Source organism: Canis lupus, chromosome 34 (assembly GCF_003254725.2).
Source record: "Canis lupus dingo isolate Sandy chromosome 34, ASM325472v2, whole genome shotgun sequence".
NCBI classification, from domain to species: Eukaryota; Metazoa; Chordata; class Mammalia; order Carnivora; family Canidae; genus Canis; species Canis lupus.
The window spans coordinates 6,062,900-6,087,800 of NC_064276.1; the positions used below are offsets into that span (position 1 = coordinate 6,062,900).

Genomic DNA, 24,901 nt, shown 5'->3' on the forward strand with positions numbered 1-24,901 from the left:
CTCATGTTAGCCCCTTCCTGAAGTGAAAAGAGAACAGGTGGGAGGTGGGGAGGACAGACAGATCAGATATCCTACCAGAGGCTCTCCTCCCTGAGTGTGCAGACTACAACAACACACAAGGCTCCACACTTCTTGACAACGTAACGGTACTGAGACATAAATTCTCTAACTTACTGAAATGTCCAATTCCACCAGAAGAGTGGTTTTTATGGCATCATTTGTAGTCAGTTGAACTGCTTTTGAAATTGGAACTTGAAAAATTGGATCCACTGAAGTCACAGATGCTTGGCTTTCCTCCTTGAGAAACAAATGTGATAAAGTATTACTAAATGCAGTTTCAATTTTACTTACCATTGCTTCACTTAGTGTCTAGGTAAGATCTACATGATCTTATAAAATATCCTAGATATTTAAGTATTCTTTTCTAAGGCAAATGACTGCAAACAATGGTCTTTCAATCTTTCAGAAAAGACACCTCATCCATACCTTAAACTCCTTGGCTATTAGACAAATTTCTGGGATATTTACTGGAAATATCAGATATTAGCATTTTCACATAAAGGTCTAATAATCTTCCAAATAAACCATGCAAAAGGAGACTATATGCATGTATGATTTTAGGAAGGAGATTCTAAAGGAAAGGACATGTTTGAAGTTGGGAGACCCCTGCACAGGTGTTCATAAGAACCCAGAGTGGCGGCCACTGCACTGATCAATACATTGCACTGATCAACACAGAGGCCACTAGCCACATGTGCCTGAGGAACTAAACTCTTTTATTTTTATTTATTTGGATTTAAATGATCATGTATGGCTAGTGGCTCCTGTATTAGATAGCACAGGCCTTGGGAAACTGCAAAGAAGCCAAATTCATTGTACTATTTCTGCTCCTTTTCTAACTTGATGTTCCTAAGTTCTGTTGCAGATAGAAACTTACAAAATGCTAATCAGTCAATATTGGATAAATGGCTATGTGGAAAAAATGGGAAAAGGGTTAGAGCCTGACAATCATCACATATGGGGCACTAGCAATGCCCCCCACCTAAGACAGCCTTCAGCAAGGCTGCTGGGAATGCTGTCAACAGAGGGCCCTCGGCCAGCTCATGGTCACCTCTGAGAGGGACTTCAGCATTTCCAGGTCACACCTCCTTTCAAAGGTAGCCCATATCCAATGATTAATCCATGACTATAAAGGCCCAGCCCCTTTGCCCCAAATCAAGACAATGTTGAAGGGCCATCCCAGCTCCAGAGAACCCCGTGAGGGTGGCTGGGGCCTTTGTTGGGACGTATCACAGCCCACTTCTCACTGTGTCCTCTCCGGTTTCTGTCCCCTCCATTCCCCAAGGTGAGGATCCCAAGGGGATAACCTAAAAAATAATCATAAAGTTTGATTCAAAGGAACCCAGTCTGTAACAGCCGGTGCTAGAGTGGTTTCAAGAAAAAAGGCTAAAATGGGAGTTTGGAGCTGGATTACCCACCTGGCTGACAGTGAGCACGCAACACCGGTGAGATCACAAGGTGACGGTGCAAGAGCAAAGCGGGATGGTGCACTGTAAAGGGAATGAATTAGCCAGTACACTACAGCTAGTGCGTGAGATCTATGGGGAAATGGCACTGATAAGACCAGCAGAACTGTGGGTTTTGCCAAACCTCATTGACACTTCTGGAAATTATGCAAAAAACTGAGAAAAATTAATCAACAATTAAACACTAAGTGTGAAGCCAGAGAACATCCTCTGTAGCACACAAAGAAGCTGCTCATCTCTTGTAGCCTGACAGAATGCTAAAGGCCTAACGGGCAAAGAATGGCTTCCTGGCAGCGGAGGGAGGACACGTGGGTTGATAATCTTGAATCCTTAGATTCCCTTGAACCTGCTCAGCCTGCAGAAATGACTTCCTCCTATGAAGAGCAAGACTTCCTTCTTGCATTAAGACCTCTACCTACAGGATGCGCCCATGCCCCACTCTTGCATCCCATCTCTTCCGACTGCCAGGCCAATGAGGGTTGAGTCACGACACAGCAGGCCACAGATGTGCTGGGCCAGCTAACACAGGCGAGGGGCTACGCTCTGAAGAAAGTGTTGGGCGCAGCCACACACACAGCAGCAGAAGCCAGCAAAGTATGCATGGGACAGAATGTTAAGGTCCTGGACCAAGGAGAGTAGAACATCAACTTGGACAGAAGGGATGTGCTAACTGGGAACACTATCCTAGGACACTGGCTTTAACACCCTGGCCGCAGCCTTCAGAGATGGCTACGAGGACAAGGAGAAAGCAAAAGTCCACACTAAATGAGGCAGAACTGCTGGGACTTCCATGGCCAACATTAGAAGACAGGATTAAAAGGCTCAGAAGTAGACACAGTAGAGTGGATGAAACTACGAAGAGCCAAAATCTATCAGATGATGATGTTCCCAGGTGCACCCAGAGCATATACCACTGCCAAGGCCAACAGGACAATGCTGGTGAGGGGCACCACAAAGCTGCTCAGGGCTGGCCACTCTGCTGGCCAGAGCTAACAGGCTGGGCCAACACTGGGAAAGCCCAAACCACCAAAGAAGAGAGGGAGGTAGGAGCATTTAGCCAGCAAGGCCCTGCGGGAGTTGGAGGGAGGCATAATTATCAGTGAGCAGGAAAGGTGGGAGACTTGGCAACACCCCAAAAATTGTACTCAATAAGGCTTCCCAGTCCTTCTCTCAGAGGGTAAAAGTACACTAGGCCAAGGGGAACACCAAGTAACCCAGGAAGCTCTAGAAGAGGGTCCAAGTTATGTGTTACTCAGGAACTCCCAGTGTCATCATGGGTCATGCACCGGAGTGGGGCCTACAGGGCCAGGCAGTAAACAGGAGCCCTGGACCAGGTCCGGTGCCCTGGGTCCACTCAGTTCTTGGCCTATGGTTAAGGGCTATATAGTGGGGAGGCCAAAAGGAAGTCTCTGAATATGACACTTCCTCTCCCCTCACCAAGGCAGAAAGTAAAAAATACAGCATCCTGAGGAATGGCAGGTATCAATAGCATCCCTAAAAATGTATAGAACAAGGTATGGTCTCCATCTAATTGACCAACCTGGTCCCTGCAACACCCAAGCGGATCCTGGGGGAGGACAATGAACCACAAGGAACACAAGCCAGCAGTAGCCCCAACTGCAGCCTCCGTGCAGGATGGTTTCCTGGGCTGGAGCAGATTAATATAGCCTCAGGCACATGGCAGCTGGAAAGACTGAGCCATTGTGCTCTTTCCCATCTCTATCCCTAAAAAGGACCACACACTTTCACTTGGAACAATTTCCACTTACAATTTTGCTACAAGACTGTGTTAATGCTCCTGCCAGCTGTTTTAACAGTCTGAATCAACACAGAACATCTGGACATTCAGCAAAACATCACACCAGCCCACTACATCAGAGACATTTTGCTAATCAGACTAAAGGTGCAAGCAGTGGCTTGTGTATGAGAGTTTCTGGTAAGGCCCATGCCCTGTGCAGACCGAGGGGCCAGTGCTCTAAATATAATGTCCAGGAGTCCAACATCCTGGGGTGTAACAGGACACCCATTCCAGTAACGGACTAGGCATCTTGTACCTCACTTCACCTGGAGAGTTTATCAGCTGGAAGGCCCTGTAGGATCTAGAGCAATGCCTTCCACTAACTGGGACGACTGCTCCGACCCAGACATCAGGTGACACAACAGACAGCCAGCTGTGAGAGGGGTGCAGAGCAGGAAAGGGCTGTGCGGCAAATCCAAGGGATGGTATGGTAAGAGGCCCTGCTGCTTATAACCACATGATCCAGAGACCCCACAGGAGACCCCACAGGCAAAGAGACACCAGGAATGGGGACCAGATGCTGTATGAAGCGGAACTGGCTGAGCCAACACTAAAGCCCAACTGCCCACTCTGTCCAGTGTTGCTCCCCCTTCCCCTTCTTGGTTCCCTAATGTGAGGATCCCAAGAGGATGCTCTCCCCAAAAAAGTATACATATATGTTTTTCCAACCCCTTTTCCAAGTGTATCCCTTGAGCAAACATACCCAAATAGGCCTTAACTAGCTGAGATTTTTAAAATCTTTCAACCACATTACCAGCAACTGAAGCCTGTTTAATGACACCTGCCATAACAGAAAAGTTCTCAGAGCCTCCTCCTGCTGAACTGCCCTGGCAGGTAAATCGCTTTCCACATCCCTCTGCCACACACATCCATACATGCTACATGGGGCTCTCCACCCTGCCTGTGCACTCCATGCCCACCATCGCCCCACACCCACCATCCAACCCTATGTTTACTAGGGCACTCAGGTCTAGTCCCAAACCTGTAATTACCTCACTTAACGTTTAAATTTGCACAACAATGAGGCATAAGTGGGAAACAATACCTGATAATTGTTTCTATAAACACGTTTATCTGAATCCTTTAGAAGACACTATAAAGAAATGTTAAAAAAAAAAAAAAACACTATCCTAACAAGTGTTGGCAAACAGCTCTAATGTACTAGAAAGTTATATTTAAATTGCCTCTCAGATGTCTAAGCCTTGCTTCATTAAAAGTGAATCAAGAAACAAATAGGGATCCTGCACTGAGGGGGTGCGGTTTATGAGAGAAAGCCCACGTGAAACCCCACAATCAGCCACTCTAAAGAAAGAGGGCGTGGCTCTTCATGGAAAGATTGGCTGCAATGGAAATTTATTCTAGGCACGCTGGAAGGAGTTTCAGGATGCCAGATACTGACACAGTAGCCAGACATCAGCTGTTATTCAACCCGATGCTCAAAATTTGCAGACTACTTTAAAGGCACTTCTTTTTTATTTAAATTAAATTTGCCAACATATAGTACATACTTAGTTTCAGATGTAGTTCTTTATTGGTAGAAGAAATACACTTGACAAAAGAAAACTATTTCATACAGGCAAAAACTAGCCTATAAGGTATTACCAAGATAAAAAATAATCCACAAAGTGAAGCATCCCAGGATATCAAAAGTCCATGCTGGAAAAGAGATCTGACTGTAAATTAGTGCTTCAAGTTTAGCTAAAGTAATCTCCCGAGTGCCCACAGCAACTTGCCACCACCTGACTCACACCTAAAATGAGAAACAATTGTCCAAAATAACAGAGAAACTGAGTTCTTAAGTATCTGCTGCTTCAAAGACAGATGTAATACAAGCACTTCTGCAAGGCACAGGCAAACATTCTGTAAGGGGCCAGACAGCAACCATCTCAGGCTCTGACAGCCTCCTGGTAACCACTGAACTCCACCAGTTTAGTGGAGCAGCAGCCACAGACAACATGTGAATGGGCAGGCAGGCTTGTGTTCCTATAAATCTTTACTTCCAAGACACGGGGTGAACCACATCTGACCAGCAAGCCAGTTTGTTGACCTCTGTTGTAATGTAATAAACAACAACAAAGCAGCACCCTTGATAAGTTAATATTCTATAGCATGCGGCATAAAGTAAAACCACTTACCTGGCCGACAGACTCCTGCAGATGCACCTGCAAATATTCTGGTGGTAAGGCAGGAATACTCAGAGAGGCTTGTGAGAGTGGGGGTATCGAGTGGGTAAGTGAGGACTGAGATTCCGCTGTCGGAGCACTCGACTGATCTCTATTCACTGCATTCTGTTCCTGAACCTCAGAATCCTTTCTCCCCGGATCATCTAATCTCAGAAGTTCAACTTGTGATTCAATATATAATAATTCTGGTTTCACAGGTTCCATCCTTTGGGAGGCATTAGATGCCATCTTGAGAGCTTCATTCCTCTCTTTTTCTCTACTGGACATAAAGTGCTTCGTGAGAGCAGCCCAAAGTCCGTTAATCCATGGCTCAACCACAAGTTCTAAACTGATGGTTATAACAAAAAAGGAAAAAAAAAAACAACAAATGCCTAAGTTCTCCATTTAAATATATAATAGGAAAATGGCAGTCTATTTGGCAGAATGCTATGCAAATGTCAAAAACACCAAAAATAATGACTATCAGAAAACATAATATACTCATAATTAAGTTAAAAACATTATTCTGTGTTCATTAGCATTTTAGCTGTAAATAAAATGAGCATAACGGTCAGAAAAGAAATGAAATCATTTTAGTAATAGTAACAGGAATAGGATTGTTCTTAGCTTCTTAAAATGTAGTTGGTAATCTTTATTTCAAAAGTCGTAATTTTAAGTAAGCATGTAAAATTCTCATGAGGCTAAGACACTTAACCCAAATCCAAGTCTACTCTAATATCACATATTTACATATGTCAAATGTACCATTTATTTTGCTTAGCTCATTTACTAATTTTTTTTCCCCTATTGATTAAAGTATCACCAGGATATCACTCTGGATTAATACTAAGTATTTTGACTAAGTAAACAGTTCAAACCTTCAACTAGTCCTGAACATTTGGTAGTATTTCCAGGGAGTCTAAAGGAAGAAAAAAAAAACCACACTAATTTTCCTTTAGAAAAGCTGAAAGAATCATAGGTATGTTTTATAATATGGTAGCATATTTACTAATAAACAAAGTAGGATAAGCCAGCAACAACATTCCCTACATTCCCTGAACAGTGAAACTTTAAGTACAATAAAAAGAAACCATCCATCAGAATCTTGGAAAGACCAACCTTCTCATTTTTCATCACAATTCAAAGGACATATCAATTAAATTCTAATTCATAAAGTTAAATAACAGGAAAAGGCATATTTTAGACCTCGGTCTTGTTATGATTCTGGCTATAATCTCATTAGTACACATCCCTCCCTCAGAGCCTTTGGAAAAGCAAGTACATAAAATTCTGGGTTCCACAATGACAGCTACGTTTAAAATGCCATTCTTGCAGCTCAGACATATTAAGACGGTAACCCTCCCAGCAAGAGAGCTAACATCCACAAAATACTTAGTAGAGGGTAGACATTATTCTAAGAGGACAACGTGTATCAATTCATCTGTTCCTCCCCAAAACTTTCCAGAACACACACTATTTCCCCCTATTTCACAGAGTTGTAAAGGTGAAGCACACAAAAGGTAAGTAATATGACCAAGATTTCACAGTCAGTGAAGGGGAGGTGGGGGGTAATCAAGGATCTGCAAGCAGGTAACTAGACTCCACTCTGTGTTCTTAACCCCATCAATGTGCTGGCTGGTACAATAAGCCAGGATATCTCCTTAAAAATAATTTTAGAAGAGGGAAAATTCAAGTGAGGTGGTTAGGTTGAGGAAAACACAGTCCAGAATCTTAAAACTGGATCCAGTGAATAAACAGGAAAACTGAAAGCCTCTGTAGGAAGAAAAATATGGACTCAGTGATAGGCCCAACGGGTTCTGTAAGAAGTTAGCAAGTAAATGGCTCATATGAGACAAAAAACACTTAATGGCAACAGGATTCTGGCAAAAACCAAAAACACAAAAAAACATCAATATAGACAGACAAAACATGCAAGGCAATGTAGTAGAGCTTTGTCACAATTCAGAACACGTGTGCTGGGGATGTGGAAAAAATCCAGCTCATTCCTACCAATGATGGAGAAAGTGGATGTGGACAGTGGGCTGAGTGAAGAGAAGCATCCCCAGCACACCCACGCAAGGTGGTACTGTGCAGAAAAGCAAGCACTTGCTGAATTTGTCATCATTCATAAACAAAGGTCAAGTGAGTGAGAAGTTAATATATGCACCAAGAAGGAAAAAAAAAATCAAGTGGGTGTGCTGTTATTTGCTGAAATAGCAGAAGGCTAAATGATAAACTATGTTGGACAACATCTATTATAAGATCTTTTAATAAACACATAAAGAGGATTTGAAAGATGGCACACAGGGTATAATACTGAACTATAAAAACAAGAGTAAACTAATGGAAACGGGGACTGTATTTCTACCTAGCACCGTGGCAAGTGCTCATTAAGATGTTAAGGGAGAGAGCCAAAGCACGTAGCATCCCTAAAGGCCCCTGGTCTGTGTCCTCTGTCAGTGAAGCACGGCCTGCTGGGCACCTTCCCTGTGAAGACCCACAGTCACTCTGTGCACATGGCAGAGAAACAAACATAAAGGCTATTAACGTTCCTAAAGAAAATGTGGACCCCTACAAATGCCTACACATTTCAAGATAGAGAACTGTCCTGTGGCATCCTTTCAAAATTCTTCCATTAGCAGGTATGGAGATGGGTGAGGCGCTTAAAAAAGTCAACGGAATACAAATGTAAATCAAGCTCAGGTTGATCTGTGGTCCTAGGGCTAAAAAAGCTAACAAAATGAAAATATCACTTTCAAAATAAAATCTTCAGTGCCAAGTCAAAAATCACATTTCATAAACTCACAAACTTTCATCTAGTACAAATAAAGGCTGACTGGAAGTGGCAGAGGAGAAGCACGTTGTTCTTACCCTACACAGTCATCCGCGTGTCCGGTGTCATAGAAATGCTGGGCACCAAGCTCCTGAAGTCGCTTATCAATGATCTTCCCACCGTTACAGAAGTATGTATATTCTGAATCACCCAGCCCTAAAGAGCCCAGATAGACTATTAGTGCACACATAGTAACATATAAATTTAAAGATTACAGAGGAGATAAATACTTGAAACAATATCATCCCATGCTCTGATTAATAATACACACCTTCACTTTTTCTGAAGTAATACTAAGTATGCAAGTAACTGTCTTCTATTTCACAATGTTGAAGTATCAAATGCATCCAAACAAAAAAAAACACTTTTTGGCCATTGTTAAGAGAAGTATTTTCACATTTTTGTAACCTTGAATCTAAGAATATGGAAACCTTTGGCAGCCCGTGTGGCTCAGCGGTTTAGCACTGTCTTCAACCCAGGGCCTGATCCTGGAGACCAGGGATTGAGTCCCACGTCAGGCTCCCTGCATGGAGCCTACTTCCTCTGCCTGTGTCTCTGCCTCTCTCTTTCTCTGTCTCTCATGAATAAATAAATAAAATCTTTAAAAAAGAATGGAAACCTTAAAACAAGAATTAGGTGAGTTTAAAAAAATGTAACATCTGTATTTGCAGATTTTTCTGATCTGGTGCAAAGGTCTGCAAACTACAGCTAGTGGGTCAAATACCACTATAAATAGTTTCTCTTCTATAAATAAAGTATAGTATCTCTTCTGTAAATAAAGATGTGTTGGAACACAGCCAAGTCCATTTGTTCACATACAGTTTATGGCAGCTGCAACAGCAAAGTGGTTGTTGTAAAGAACACATGGTCTGCAAAACTTAAAATGTTTACCACCTGGCCTCTACTGAATTACTGACCCCTAATCAAGAGCATAGAGAGGTGCATCTGCAACATAATCATTTCCTGTATTTCTGTGTTAGGTGAATGAGGAACTACTTCTGTTTCCTGGTCAGAAAATGGACTAATGCTTTCATGCTTCCTCAAAAATGTTGAAGTGTCAATATCTTCCTTAAAAATTAAAAGTGTCAATATCTCAGTTGTTTAATCATCTCCATGTACTTTCCCAACAAGAACAGAGTGAGCAATGTGAGGCCATAAATGGCATAACAGTGACTAGAATGGTTGGATACTTTTTTTCAAGATTTTTATTTAAGACAGAGAGAGAGAGCATGCATGCACACATGAACAGGGGGTGGGGCAGAAGCTGGCTCCTCACTGAGCAGGGAGCCTGAAATAAGGCTCAATCCCACGACCCGGGGATCATGACCTGAGCTGAACACAGACAGTTAACCAAATGAGCCACTCAGGTACCTCCAGTTGGATTCTTTTTTTGAGGAATTTTTTTAAAGCAATACATACATGTTCATTCTAGAAAATAAAGAAATTTAAAAACTTGAATAAAAAATATACTCTAAAATACTTTTTTAAAAGCTTTTTTATTTATTCGTTTCAGAAAGACAGAAAGAACACAAGCAGGAGGAGCAGCAAAGGGAGAAACAGACTCCCAAATGAGCTGGGAGCCCAACTTGGGACTCGATCCTAGGACCTAGAGATCATGACCTGAGCCAAAAGCTCAACCATGCTTTTGATGGATGATGGCTGATGGATGCTCAACCATCTGAGCCACCCAGATGCCCCTCTAAAATACCCTCTTGAGTAAGTTATACAAAGACAGATCTTAGCCAGGGTCATAACCTCAATTTTCTAATCAGTTACTTATCACAGCATAATTCATCTTTACCAGATACTTTCCCCCCAAATAATTCTCAAAGAAGATTCAAAGAACATAGATCACGAGCTAGTAATATAGGCTCTGAATTCTCTCTCTAGTGTCCTATCTTGCTGAGCTAGTCCTTCTGATCTTTATCATAGTTTTCTAACCTATACTTTACAGAGCTCCAAGCCAGTGTTTCCTAACCTGGGATACACACTAAAATTACTAAAATGACGAGGGAGCTTCTAAAACCACTGATGCCAGGGCCCCACCTCCAAACAATTATGTAAGGATCACTGGAGGTGCCCCCCACCACTGATCTTGACATGTGGCTAGGATTAGAAATCATCCTAGGGCACTGGTTCTTAGGGAGATCAGATCTACATGGGAGTTTTGTTTTGTTTTGTTTTTAAACAAAACAAGAAAACAATAAAACAGCATTCACAGTTGTTCCTTCAGGGCTTTTTTTAGGGTGGAGGGTGGTAGGGAAACAGCAGCTGATATTCTGAAAACTTTCCTGGTTGAATCTGATGGTTAAGAATGCTACTCTAGGGGCTTCACAGAGGTGCTGCTGTGGGATGGAGATAGGGGAGGCATTCACAGAACACAGCACATTATAGAAATGCATACAACGTGTAGGTGTAAATAAAAAACTAAGAACAAAACCTATACAACTATATACATTCAGATACCAGAATTAAAACCAGTAATAGCTGAACATAGGCAGAGGGCAAACACAGTCCATACCCAGTAATCCATACCGCAGGTGAGCAAAGAAATCTATGGGCAGAGCCTTGTCCTGTATTTCTTTCACGAACTTGCGTGCAGTGTCGGGTGGGTCTCCGGTACCCGTGGTGGAAACCACCACTACAAGAGGTGCTGTTTCGGTTTTCAGATCATACTACAAAACAAGGGTGGCATGTCAGGGATCTATGGCTGCACATAGTTTTGACTTAACACATCAGCAAGGCAACCAGCTCAGTCTTCTATACCCAGAGCCAGTCATCTGTGCTGCACGTGGCTTCACAGCACAGAGGGCACAGAGCGTTTCCAAGTTGGGAAAGGGCAAATGTTACCCTCATTCCCTCAGGGTCCAGGGAGCTTGGAATACCGAGGGAATAAACAGAGATCAAGCTTCTTTATTCTAATCCTCACTTAAATTTAAATATTCCAAAAAGAGTACTTCACTATCTCTATCTCTAATGATCCCACGAGCTCCACTGCTCATAACTCTGAGGAATTCACTTATCTTTCACGCAGATACAAGGATCTGAGCTACCATATTACCAGGTGATTCAATGCTTACAGGCTACAGCACAAGCTGTATACCAAAATGACACAGTTTGTTAAAGTACCTTCATCTGGAAAGGACTACCATGACCTAGGAAGTAGAGAGCCATCTGTTTAGACCTGGGTCAGGAACTGGAGAAATCAATCAGCTGGGGAGAGCAAACATGTACTACTCACTAATTTTCAAATAGCTGCTGGCCTAGGTGGTGATGTGACCCCACAGGGCCAAATCAGGGCTAGTTAAATGATGCTGACAACTTTGTTTGTAGTAACAGATTCAGATTATATTCTAGCATGTGGTACCTGCAATGCCAACACTGAAGTTACTGCAGAATGACAGGACCTGCTGAGGGTGGTGTTGGGTGAGTGGCTACATCTGAGGTCATCTTGACCCTGACACATAAAGGTTTTCCTATGAACTGAGTTTATAATTCACTTGTGCTGCTGACATCTAGTCTTTTGGACTAGAGACCAGAGGAGGTTATGAACTTGAGTGAGTGTACCAGCAGGGTAACTGTTAAAGTACTGAGCTAAATTTGACGTATATGTGGCTGGCACATTACCTGTGCTTATATAGAAGCTCCTGCCAACGGCTATGGACTGAATTGTAGAAAGCAGTAGAATCTAGAGAACTCAATCAGACAACTGAGAGAAGAATACAGATCTGTTATGACCTTATGTAACCTAAGGCAGGAATTTCTGCAGAGACTGAGCATAAAAATAAGCAGTCCCTGACCTAAAGAAGCTGACTCTTCTCTAGATCCTTACGCTTTTACTTTAAGTTCTACTCCACAAAAGCACTGCATGGTCCTTCACTTGGAGGCATTCTGACATGAAGGGCAAGGTTTCTATGTGGGGAAATACAAACAGGGCACTGGGATTCGTGAGGAGGAAGGCACATACGTGCGCGCGCACACACACACCACCTCATTAGGTCTCACAGCCACCCTGTGAGATAAGGCAAGCACTACTACTTCCCCATGATTGAGGAGTAGTTACTGGTCTGTTTTTGACACCGTTCTAACTCAAACCTACACTTCTATGTGTTAAAAAAAAAAAAAAGACAAAAATCTTACAACACAGTTAACAAAATTTCTGTCTTAAAAAAAAGGGGGGGGAGCATGGAGGTTTTCAGTAGCCTACTTTGCTGTTTAACATCGCCTCTCAACCAAACTACTTCGCGTATAAAATACAGTAAAAATGAGTAACCGCTTACCTTATCCGACTCGCTAATACAGTGAAGATCTGCAGAAAATCCATGTGCAAATGCTTTTTCACATATTTCTTCTGCTATGGCCTTTGCCTGTCCTTTCTGTGTAGCATAGAGTAACAAAAACCTCCTCATCACCTCACAGCATAGGCTATAAATTAACAATTACCTGAAAAACAGGAGAGAAAAAGGGATTTTCTTTTTCACTAAGGAGTACACCTCAGGTATTAATCCTGCCTCACAATCTTTTTTAAAAGGTTCCAACAATATCCACATATAATATGAAATAGACTTCTCGGTGTTACAGTAACTGTCAGTGAGTCTAAGAAAGACAGAATTCATCAAACCAGGGAAAATACCGCAGTGAAGCTCTAAGCCCATGGCTCAGAAATCCAACGCTGGGGTCAGACTACCTGCACTTGAATCCAGCATCCGTCACGTGCAACTGCAGAACCTCAGGCAAGCTTTTCAAATAATCTGTGCTGCAGCTCCCCTACCCTTAAAATGGGGAAAGCAGTACCCACCAGACAAGGACGTGCCAGCTGCAAAGACCTGAAGCAGAGCTGAGACACAGTGGCGCTCAATACACCTCAGACATTTTTATTTTAAAAAACATAAGAGGAGTCTGCACAGTTTAGTCAATTAAGCGTCTGCCTGCGGCTCCGGTCATGAGCCAGGAGTCCTGCGATGCGGCTGACTTCGGGCTCCCTGCTCAGCAAGGAGGAAGTCTGCTTCTCCCTCTCCCTCTCCCCACCTTCCCTTGGCTCTTGGGCATGCTCTCTCTCAAATAAATAAAACCTTAACAAAGAAAAAGTAAAAATTCCATTGAAAGTGTAGGATTCTGTTCCTACATGGTCGTAATACCACATAAAGGAATCACAGCGTTGAAGTCAATCAAACTACGTACCCTATTGTTTAATTCCCTATCAAATACACAAGTGAGTGCACGGGTGTATATAAGCACAGTCAAGCTCAGAATATGTTTTTTTCCTGAAGGGAAAAGCAGCCATGGGACACAGACTTGTTTCCATACTCATCCAGTCTCTAAAGCTGGGGGACTGGTGGGTGCCCGACTGGCTCAGTCCCAGAGGGTGAGACTCTTCATCTGGGGTGGGGAGCTCGAGCCCCGACGTTGGTGGAGGGATCACTTAAATAAATAAAATCTTAGAAAGAATAAAATAAAACTTGGAGACTGTCGTCAACTCGCAGGGGCAGATTTCGACAAACCAGGATCAAATCCTAGCTTTTCTGGAACCGGCCCTCAGTAATTTTATGCTCCCCTGACCTGACCACGCGAAGGGACAAACGAAGCCATAAAGAAATTAAACGAATCGTGCCCGATAACATGTTTAAGACCATGGAACGCGCTTAGGGAAGAGAACAGCGCCTGGCACGGAGCACGTGCTCAAGAAATCCGCGGATTGAACCAACGACCCGGTAAACGGAGGCTACGAAGACGGCACACGAGGAGCGCGGAGGCAGCGAGGCAAAGGTCGCCGCCCCGGGTCACTACAGCTACGGACCTCGAGCTCTTCCCGGGCTCCGGGCACGGCCCCCAGTGCCCCCCGCCCCCCGGCCCCCCGGGGCAGGACGCCCGCAGCCCACCACCTCCAGCTCCCCCCCCGCAGCCAGCAGGTGTGCGGCCCCCCGGCCCCCGCAGGGCCCGCGCACGGGAGAGGCCGGGAGCAGCTCCCCCTCCCGGCGGCCCGGGGGCCCCTCGCCTCGCCCCCCGCCCCCCCCAGTCTAGGGAAGTGTCCGGGACGGAGACGCCCACGGGGGCCCACAGCGACTCGCGGGGTCGGCGCCCCGGGGCCCAGGCTCCCGGCACACCCGCGAGCGCCCCGCCAGGCCGCCGGAGGTGGGACGCGGGGGGCACGGAGGCCGGTGCCCTGGTCCGGGCCCCGAGGGCTCGAGGGAGGCGGGCCGCCGCCCCGGGAACGGCAGCCACCGGGTCCCACCTGAGGGGCCACCGCAGGGGACGCTCCCGGAGAGCGCGGGACACAGCCTGCCCGGCTCCGGCGCCTGCGCACTCCGTCGCGGCGCGCGCCCCGCCCTCGCCCGGGACCGCGGAGGCGCCGGGGAAGGACCGGGCCAATCACAGCGCTCCGGGCGTGGGCGTGGGCGTGGGCGTGGGCGTGGCCTCCTCCCTACGCCTGCGCCGGGCTGCGGGGGGCGGGGCTGCGGGGGGCGGGGCTGCGGGGCGCGCGTACGGAGGCCCGCGAGGCCCTGCTCGGCGCGGCGGCCGTCGGCGCGGGAGGCCCCCGGCGCGGTAGGTGTCCCCGCGCGGCGCCCGTGGGTCCTCGGCGTGGCGGCGCCCGTGGTTGAGCGCAGGTCCCGCGTGGGGTCCTTCCAGCGCGGGGAGGACGCGGTTCCCAGGGCGCCCGGTCGTGCCCGCCAGCCCGCCCAGGGCGCCGCCTCCCTTCTCTGGGGCCTGCTCCCCTCGGCCGAGCTGGCCCCGTGTCTCGCTCAGCCCCGGCCGGGCCTCGACCCGCTGGCGCGCGTGTCTGCTGACCCTGGTGTGCGGGGACCCGTCGCTGTGCGGCGTCTGTTGCTGGCGGCGGGCCGCGCGCTCCGGCAGCCCCGGAGGGAGCGTGGGTCCCGGCGCCGCCCCTCGGCTGACCCGGGGCGCCCGTGCCCTCGTCCTGCCTCCTGGGTGCCGCGGGGCGGGGGAGCGGGGCCAGCCGCTCTCCCGAGCTGGGCCCTTGCGCTCCGGCGCGAGGCCTTCATGGATCCCGCCCTAGGAGGACGCAGCGTGTGTTGGACACCGTGTTTTCTATTTCCTTTAGTCACAGATCAAGAAAAGCGGGGAGTCCGATGGCATGGCTCTAATCACCTTGCGGAGGAACCTTTGCCATTTATCCGACTTTCGCATACACGGAGCTCTGGCTGCCCTGAGAAACCATCCTGTAAGCCGTGTTCACAAGATCGCCGAGGAGCGCCGGCCTCCGTGGTTCTGTCCGCTACCGTCGGAGCCTGTCAGGGTCAGGTTCCATCACGCCTGCGGCCAGAAGTTCCATTCAGAGAATGGGAACGACCTCCTCCATCCAGCTGGTGAGCTGGTGTTCCCTCCAGCCCACGACTGGGATACGCCCGAACAAAACCCTAGCCGGGTGGATGAGCAGACGTTTTACGAGAGACTAAACCACCTCACCTCATCAGAAGAAGTGTTAAGCTTTGTAAGTACGCTGCAGGCTTTGCCTGATACTCTGGCAGCAGGGGCCTTACAGCGGATTTGTGACATGGAAAGAAAAGATGGTGATCAAAAGCTGCCCAAAGAGATACTGAAGAATAGTGTCTTTCAAGCCTTATGCGTTCAGCTTGAACGGGAATCCTCGAGTCTGCCAGACCCTGTTTTGGTGACGGCTTTGCAAGCTCTGACTCTGTTGCACGCGGATCCCCAGAGTAGCTTGTTACTGAACCTGGTGGCGGAATGCCAGCGTCGTCTCCAAAGGGGTGGCCTGGAAGTTCACAGTCTTTGTATTCTTGGGGAAAGTCTGATTAAACTTCAAGGTCCAGGCTGTGCGACGCTAGAACTGATTATATGTCAACTGCAAGGTGAAAAATTGGAAGAATTTACCCCTGAGGATATTGTGACCCTTTATAGAATACTGCAGGCTTGTACTGTAAAAGTAAACCAACACCAGGCATTTCTAAATAGGATCAACACCTTTTCTCTGTCAGTAGTTTACAGTTTGAGTCCTGCATTGATGAGCCAGATGCTCGGTGCCCTCGTGGTTCTTGATCAAACTCAAGCACTTCCTCTGTTTATAAAATTGGGAAAATCTGTTGTGAAGCATATTCCTCATTTTACTAATGAGGAGCTCAGAAAAGTCTTAGAGGCTTTCATATACTTTGGGCACAACGACAGGTTTTTTACAAAAGCCCTGGAGCAGCACGTAGCTTCTGCGTGTCTCACTTTGGGTCCTGACGTTGTCAGCAAAGTCATGGAGTACTGTAGTAGGAAACGGATCCTTTCAAAACCCATCCTCGATGCAGTGGCGGAAACTTTCATTTGCCAGTCAGAAAAATTTTCACCTCACCAGATTTCTGAGCTAATAGAACCATTTGGAAAACTCAATTACTTGCCCCCAAATGCCTCTACTTTATTTAGAAAGCTGGAAAATATGTTGCTCACCCATTTCCATTATTTCCCACCCAAGACACTATTGAAAATTCTCCATTCGTGTTCGCTAATTGAGTGCCATCCAGTCAATTTCATGGCAAAAATATTCAGCCCTCATTTTCTTCAAAAGCTGCAAGGTGAGTTGGTTATAACTTCTGAGGGTGGGAAAAGTAGCCCTGGAACGTGTGAGGTTTTCAAGTCGTGTATCTACTTGTGTACTGAGCAATACGCTGCCTTTGTTTTCACTTCCGTAATAACCGAAGGAGGAGGTCTGAAGTGTCAGGTGCTAGTGTGAGCACAGAGTTCCAGAATGATGGAACACCACACAGAGAAAACAGTTTCAGGTAAACAGACTGCCAGCCAGGAGTTGTGTAGGGATGTGACCTGGCACTGGGAGAACAACATGTCAGAAGCCACAAGAGCAACTGTAGACTTCTTGGTTTTGGAAAGGATAGTGTTGGTCATCTTCACTGATGGCCACCCAGATGTGTTAGGTGTCCCTATCTCCATAGTTAAAGGAAATTCTCAAAAAAAAAATAAATAAATAAAAAATAAAAAAAAATAAAAAAAATAAATAAATAAAGGAAATTCTCATGGATTTTAACATACCTCTAACTTTTCATTATGTTCTGCAGTTTAGAGCCTGAGTTCTTTGGAAGTTAAAATGAGATCTCACTGATGGCAAGCAAGAAGGCATGATTAATTCTGACAAGTTCTTCATCCAGGGTCCTGTACAAGTACATGGCTGCCGAAGTCATTAGTGTTCATTGTGCATTCCTGGATGTTCCTTTGTTGGGTCACACATACCAAAATCCAAACCTAACTACAACTGGAATGCTTTTTATTTCAGGTGAAGAATTGTATTTGGACCGACTGAGCCTCGCACAGCTGACCCAACTATTCTTAACCTCAGTCCTAGAATGCCCTTTCTATAAGGTAAGAGCGTGAGTGTGTTGCCTTATTTCCCTGTGGGGACAGCTTTCTTTTGTCCTCCACCCCCCAATTTTTTAAGTTTTCTCCTCTTTGGATCTGTCTCAGTAACCTCACCAGAGGGCAGAACTTGCATCCACTTGGAGTTACTTGCCACCAGGTAGCCTTTTCTTAGATTAACTGGCCCCAATCCTGTTGGCTTGTCCTTGAAGGACCCATTTCCTGCTGTCCTGGAATATTTTGTCAAGTGCCGCAGTCAGAGTGCCCTGGATGCATGCTGAGGGCCATGCAGGGCTTTAGCACTTCCATAGCTGTTAGATACAAAAGTATGAATCCCTGGACTGAGCAAATCCTAAATTATTTTGAGAACATTTTTAAGCCAAGCCAGAAGTTTCATTCATCTCTGATAGGGTTTAGGTTAGGTACAATTTGTCTTTCCCCATCTAGTGCTCTACAGATTCGTTCTCCTGCCTTAACTCAGGCACCTTGTATAGGATAACAGACGGCACCTCCAGACTTGCTCACTCCTGCCTGGTCCCTGGGCTAGACTGAATCACCTTTAAGCATAGCTCATTTCAGAGTAGTGTGTAAGAATGGAAAGATACCCCTGTTTGCTATAAAGCCCCTTAAATAGTGCTAAGGTACATAGAAGCCAGTGCTACTTACCCCCAGCCTTCCATCCCTGAAGGAGCAGCGTTGGCAGCAGTTTTTTGTGCACACAGGCACGAACACTATCCTGTTTCTCTCATGCCTAGGCTTGGGGCTATTGCAAGGACAGTGTGCTTTTATACACCTGGCACATCATGTACACTCCCAGGGGCAATACATAAAGTATTCTTCTTAAGAAGGGCATGCTATTTCCAGGTATTTATTCCATTCCATCATTGTTGGACTTCCAGGTTTCTCCCAGCATTTCTCTCTGTTAACGGGCTGTAGTAAACATTGTTACATGTCCTTCCCTACTGGAGCCTTTTTGTTTTTCAATCTAGAGACTAGATTCCTGAAAGTGAGATAACTGCGTTACCTACACACTTTTGCCCCTAATGGTTGTACATGTCCCTTGTCCTGCAGGAAATGAAGATGGCTGTGGCTTTGCCTCTTCTCTTGCTGCGTGTTATCGGTCCTTTAATTGTTGTCATTTGACTCCGTGGAAAAGACAACCATGTCACTTGTTTAATGAAAAATAATGAGTCAAACATACTTTCATCACAGTGCTTATTGGTTCATGCATGTTTGCTACAAATCCTCTTGTGACCTCCTGACTCCGGTTCCTATTGGGTAGTTTGTCTTTTTTTTTTTTTTTTTTTTGAGGGAGAGCACATGTGCACATATATGCAGAGGGAGAGGGGAGCAGAGTGTGAGTGAGAAACTTAAGCAGATCCCATGCTGAACACGGAGCCCAACAAGGGGCGCTTGATCTCAGGACCCCAAGGTCATGACCTGAGCTGAAACCGAGAGTCAAATGTTTAACTGACTGAGCTACCCAGGTGCCCCTGTAGTTCTTATTTTTTCATTTGTTTTAATTTAATACTGTTTATATCTTTTTGCTATACAAAAACCTTTTAGTTTTCTGTAGTGAAATCTTTCTATCTTTTATGATTTCTGGATTTGCTCTCTCCAGAATATCTTACCACTCCTAAAATAATATGAATATTTTACTAAATTTTTAAAAGTATCATTTCCCTTCCTGTATTTAGCTCTTTAACTCACTTGGAATTTGTGGTAATCCATGGTGTATGCTAGAACTTTCACATGGTTCTCCAGTTGGATTACCAGTTGCACCATTTACTACATAGCTATCCTTTTCTCCCTAAGGTGAAACATCACCTGTATCATTTTGTCCTTTACTAAAAACGTGAGTGTCCTCAAGGCCCTTAACACAATTCTAAGAGTTCCAGGGACGTTTCTTGAGCTGTAATAGCATCGTTGTTCCCTTCCTTCGTTTCTTTCTATGACCACTGACTACTTTTAAAACACTTTAAAAGATAACATTGATGTATTGGATTTGAACTACCATAAGAATATTTTTTGTTGTCACTTCAAGGAAGATATTTGTTCCTAACCCTGGAAAAGTATCCTGCCTATAAGTAGTTCTGATCAGACTTATGCTCAGGTGGTAACCTGTTTTATTTTCTGTTTTTTTATCTTATCTTTCTTTCTCATCCAATTTTTAAACATCCAATTTTTAGGGCCAGAAACTTCTTTCTAAATATCAAGTGAGGTCATTTCTTACTCCGTGCTGTTCTCTGGAAACACCTGTGGATTTTCAGCTTTTCAGATCTGTGAAGACTGGACTAATTGACCTTTTGGGAGCAAGATTGTATTTTGCCTCAAAAGTGTTAACACCCTATTGTTACACAATAGGTAAGTAGGAGGGAGTTTTGTCCTTGCTTACCAGCCTTGGCATGCCGTCCTCTTTGGGAACATGTGGGTTTCTGTGGGTCTCAGTAGCCACTGGAAGATCTGGAAATGTGAAGTGGAGGTGGCCCTCTCCTGAAGGCTGTTGGAACAGTGGGTGAACAATAAGGCTGTAGAGTCCAGACTGTTGGGAGTAGTGGGATGTCTTAGGGCAGAGTAACCTTTTCCTGCTTGCTTTTTTTCCTATAAAATTAGAGTAAGAAGTATAGTGACCCAGACTTGTGTCAGGACCAAGTGAGTGTTGCAGAGCGATACCTGGAGTGTAGTAAGCACTGGATCATTGTTAGCTGCTGTGGTACTCTAGCTCCGTGCTGTCCAACACACGGAGCTAGTACCTCAAGCTGCTAAAGTTTACATTAGCTAAAATGTAAAATCCATCTAGAGTTCAGTTCCTGGGTTGCACTAGTCTTGTGTCCAACACTCAATCACAGGGGGCTGGTGGCTGTCGCACTGGACAGCAGGGGTGAAAACACGTGCTTCCCAGCAGAAAGTGCTGTTGGACAGGGCTGACTGGAGACTTTGAGGCCCTCTGCCCCTTCACTGGTTTTTAAAATTAACAAGTAAAAGAAAATCAGCTTAAAGGAGACAGCGTCATATAGGCTTCAGGTGGTCCTAGCTCACCTCCTCCTTTAGGAACTCTTTTTACAAAAGGAATGGCAGGAGGACACGGAGGGAAGGGGTGGGGGCCTACTGTGCCCAGAGACTACGTGTTGGGGTCAGGAGGCACTGCCAACGCTGGTGGCTCTGGGAGCCCCAGTGATGAAACTTTTGACTTGTGGAGGTTATACCCTTGTTTCAGTTAAAGGATTTTCTTCACCCTGGGTGAAGAAAATTTTCTTCATCTTTCAGTTTCCCACCACTTACTACAAGGAGAAGGAGAAAGCAGGTGAGGTTCTCATCATGCCCACTACCTTGAGGACCCACTTCTGATTTACATGTGGTTGAGCCTCCTTAATTTAAGGCTGACTTAGTTGATCATAGAGCTGGTTACAGCGAAATCCTCACCATGGTCTGCTGTGGCCATTACTTTGCAGCCTCCAGTGCAGCTGGTACACTGCATTGTGGAAGAATTCAAAACAGAAGGAGGAGGAGGACAGGCGCGTAGTGTTTGTGAGGGTATCACACGTAGAATGTGTCCTTCCTTCTCTCACCAGATGTTGAAATTAAATTAGATGAAGAAGGATTAGTACTACCATCTGCAGTCCATGAAGATGTGCATAAAAGGTAAAGAAAATTTTATAAGACTCAGCGGGCTTGATAATCAATGCTATTTCCTCAAGGGGGGAAAGTGGACATGGTTCTGGAAGTAAAGACACTAGAGTGCAGCACCCCATTTTTGGAAATTCCATGTAACATAAACAATATTTAAAAACTTGAGTGCTCTTTCAGCACAGGAAAAGGTAGCACACCCATGAGTTCCATGAAAATAATGCTGACACACAGGAATAGCCAAATCCCAAGTAAAGCCTTGCCACTAAAAATGTATAAATATTTTGGATTGTCTTAAAAATTAAGTTTCTCCCTCTTACCAGATAAAGGGCTAGTATCCAAAATCTATAAAGAACTTCTCAAACTTAATATCCAAAAAAACAAATAATCCAGTCAAGGAATAAACAGAAGACATGAACAGACGTATCTCCAAAGAAGACATACACATGGCCAACAGGCACATGAAAAACTGCTCCACATCATCGGCCTCGGGGAAATACATGTCAAAACCACGATGAGATACCACTCACCTGTCAGAATGAGTAAAAATAACAAGTCAGGAAACAACAAATGAGGATGTGGAGGATGTGGAGAAAGGCTAACCCTTTTATACTATTGGTGGGAATGTAAGCTGTTGCAGCTACTCCGGAAAACAGTATGGAGGTTCCTCAAAAAGTTGTAAATAGAGCTACCGTACAACCCAACAATTGCACTATTGGGTATTTGTCTGAAGGATACAAACAGTGATTTGAAGGGGCACCTGCACCGCAATGTTTATAGCAGCAATGTCCACAAAAGCCAATATATGGTAAGAGCCCAGAGGTCCATCAGTAGATGAATGGATAAAGACGTGGTGTATACAGTGGAATATTGACTCAGCCATCAAAAAGGATGAAATCTTGCCGTTTGCAATGACATGGATGAAACTAGAGTGTATAATGCTAAGCGAAATAAGTCAGACAAAAACAAATACCATATGATTTCACTTATATGTGGAACTTAAGAAACAAAACAGGATCATAGGGGAAAGGAAGGAAGAAATAAGAAAAACAGAGAGGGAGGCAAACTGTAAGAGACTCTTAACTCTGGGAAACAAACAGGGTTGCTGGAGGGGAGGTTGGGGGAGATGGGGTAACTGGGTGATGGGCATTGAGGAGGCCACGTGGTGATATGAGCACCGGGTGTTGTATGCAACTGATGAACCACTAAATTATCTCTGAAACCAGTAATACACTATATGTTAACTAAATTGAAGTTAAGTAAAGAATTGGAAAAAAAATGAAAAATGAAAATTTTGAGTTTCCCTCTCTGATTTTTCAGGGTAGCACTGTGCATTGATGATCCAAAACGATTTTCTCTGAATAGCAAACACTTATTGGGAAAGGAAGCTATTAAACAGAGACACCTGCGCTTGCTTGGTTATCAGGTTGTTCAGGTACGAGTTCTGTTTCCTTTGCTTCAAAAGCAATTTCTACTTTAGACTTGCTTCTCCTAGGGTACTAGGTAGGATGTCAGCCCAGTGGACCAAGAATCTTATATCAAGTTTAAATCCTAACTTCATTCATTAGGCTTGGTCTCTAAATTCATATACAGAATATTCAAATCTTCCTTTTTCCAAAAGTGAAGCATCTCTGCATTCTCTATAAACTACGTTATTAATCTCTACCTCTAGAATTACTAAATTATTAGAATATCTGTTTTGCTTTTATTTCCTTCAATTTAATGAATAGAAATAGAAAAGATGACCCATTAAAACCAGGATCCTCACCAACACTTTAAATGCTTCAGCCCTGATTTCTGTTTGCATTATCCATCACTTACCAAAGCTCCTGTGGGGAGTCCGCGGTGATGCTACATGGAGCCCCCCGGCTGTCTAGCTGTCTGCCAGTGTGCTCTCTGCTGTCCTGTCTGGTTACTTTTTCCATGGCATATTTTACCTACATCTCCAGACTAATTTTCCTAAAATTAACGCACCAGTGCATGTTCAGAAACCTTTATTTTTCCTTCTCTGCTTACAGGATAAAGCAAAAACCCCTCTACATCTCTGCACACAACACCCTCCCCCAGGTCTGAGCTCAGCTGTCTCTTTCCTGCCCCCCGTCCCTCTCCACACTCTCTTGCCTTTCTCCCTTTGCCCATGCTGCTGCCACCGTCTGACTGGTCTCCACCACTCTGAATCCAAATTCCAGCTCAGCACCGGCTCCTGGCTCAGGCTCCCCTTCCACCCTAATCTGAAATGTGAGCCTCCCTCTGTGCTAGAGCGCCAGTTTGCTCTGCATGTTCTGTGGCTTATTTACTGAGCCCTACTTTGTGCCAAGCACTGTTGGAGGTACTGGGGGCACATGATGACTAGCTGTGAGCTTTGCCCTCCAGGAGCTCCCATTCTACCAAGGGGGGAGGGTCTGAGAAACAGAACACCAGGTGATTTCAGAACATGGCAGATGATGATGTCTGGTATTTCCCTCCCTTTACAGATCCCCTATTATGAGATCGAGGTGCTAAAATCAAGAGGTGAACTCGTGGAATATTTGCAAAGAAAACTCTTTCCTCAAAGCACGGGCGTTTGTTGGTAACAAGAAGGAATACCACCTTTGGGACGCAAATAGTGAAGAATTTGCGTTTTGTGGGACTCAGGACAAAAAAAAGAATGTACATTTGCTCATGGCCTGGGGTGAGCTGGAAAGGGTCTAGTTTTCCTTATACCATGTATACACTTGCCAGGGGTCAGTTTATTTTTATTTTTTTTTCAGGGGTCAGTTTAAAATAAATTTTTATTTTTATTTAATAAGTGCTATTACAGGGACTTTTATACAGGAAGCAATTGACCAAGGACAATAAAGGAACATAATGAGTGTCGTCATTTTTAAGTGTCTATCACTATCACATTTTTAAGTGATAGTCATTTGCTGCTGAGAATATTTTCTTTCGAGACCTGTGTTTCCTCTTGTAACAAATATAAAAAGAAACCTGTAAAGTGTAAAGACGTGGAGGTTAACTTATTTGGGTGGGGTTTTGGGAGGGGCATTTGATGGAGAGAGAAGCTTCTGAATTTTGAAACCAGAATGAATCAAATTGTCTTCCATTGAGTACAGATGCATCCTCGTCCCATGGGGGTCAGGTCAAAGTTCCAGGGAGAAGAGGACGAGGAGGCTGGCTGGTAGAGGGTCGAGAGTGCTTTGGACTTGGGCACTCGGGCTCTTCCACCAGGGACTTCTGTGACCTGGGACAGGGAGACAGGTTGCTCTTAGCCCTGCCCAGCCCCCACTGAGCTGTGCAGCCTGACACTCCTGCGAGACCGGCCTCATTTGGGTTTTGTTCCCACTCTTCAGGGTCATGGATCAACTCAGTGAGCTCGAGTGTCCTACCCATCTCATTCATCACGAAAGATGAATGAGGATTTGAATCTAGTCTTGAGTAGAGCATGGTGGCTAAAACTAGCCTGGGTTTGAGTTCCAGCCATTCCCCTTCTAACTGATGACCTTGGGCCTACATTGCCACAGGGATAATCATAAGTAATAACAGGGCTGCAGATAGTTTTCTGGGACTGCTACCACAGAGTACCACAAACTGGGCGGCCTAAAACAATAGAAATGTATTTTCTCACGGTTCTGGGGGCAGGAAGTCTGAA

General features: G+C 45.1%; 2 protein-coding genes across 4 annotated transcripts in view; one reads left to right on the forward strand and one right to left on the reverse strand.

Moving 5' to 3' along the window:
* MTRR (5-methyltetrahydrofolate-homocysteine methyltransferase reductase) overlaps positions 1-14,661 on the reverse strand; it is a 31,632-nt gene extending 16,971 nt beyond the window's left edge. For both annotated transcript variants that reach the window (XR_003138699.3, XM_025451166.3), the window contains exons 1-6: positions 14,552-14,661; positions 12,600-12,762; positions 10,841-10,994; positions 8,358-8,475; positions 5,460-5,835; positions 175-297 (exon numbers count right to left, since the gene is read on the reverse strand). Coding sequence is in view for 1 of the 2 variants with exons in the window: in XM_025451166.3 (XP_025306951.1) it covers positions 175-297; positions 5,460-5,835; positions 8,358-8,475; positions 10,841-10,994; positions 12,600-12,728 (900 nt within the window). In the remaining variant the exon portion in view is untranslated. The remainder of the gene's footprint in view (positions 1-174; positions 298-5,459; positions 5,836-8,357; positions 8,476-10,840; positions 10,995-12,599; positions 12,763-14,551) is intronic.
* A 126-nt stretch (positions 14,662-14,787) lies between these two features.
* Positions 14,788-24,254, forward strand: FASTKD3 (FAST kinase domains 3). 2 transcript variants are annotated; one of them, XM_025451168.2, is made up of 7 exons: positions 14,788-14,862; positions 15,380-16,853; positions 17,567-17,652; positions 19,836-20,010; positions 21,219-21,288; positions 22,594-22,708; positions 23,748-24,254. In XM_025451168.2, the coding sequence occupies exons 2-7, from the start codon at positions 15,413-15,415 to the stop codon at positions 23,844-23,846; spliced, it is 1,986 nt and encodes a 661-aa protein (XP_025306953.1). In that variant the 5' UTR covers positions 14,788-14,862; positions 15,380-15,412; the 3' UTR covers positions 23,847-24,254. The 2 variants fall into 2 exon arrangements, with proteins under 2 accessions (XP_025306953.1, XP_025306954.1); XM_025451169.3 differs by lacking the exons at positions 22,594-22,708; positions 23,748-24,254 and having other exon boundaries at positions 21,099-21,237.
* Positions 24,255-24,901: the final 647 nt, after the last annotated feature.

Excerpts from the sequence above, each read along its gene's own strand:
- FASTKD3 (XM_025451168.2), top strand. The coding sequence starts at position 15,413 with ATGGCTCTAATCACCTTGCGGAGGAACCTTTGCCATTTATCCGACTTT. Across the intron at positions 20,011-21,218 it reads ACCCTATTGTTACACAATAG|ATGTTGAAATTAAATTAGAT; the intron begins GTAAGTAGGAGG and ends TTCTCTCACCAG. Across the intron at positions 21,289-22,593 it reads CATGAAGATGTGCATAAAAG|GGTAGCACTGTGCATTGATG; the intron begins GTAAAGAAAATT and ends CTGATTTTTCAG.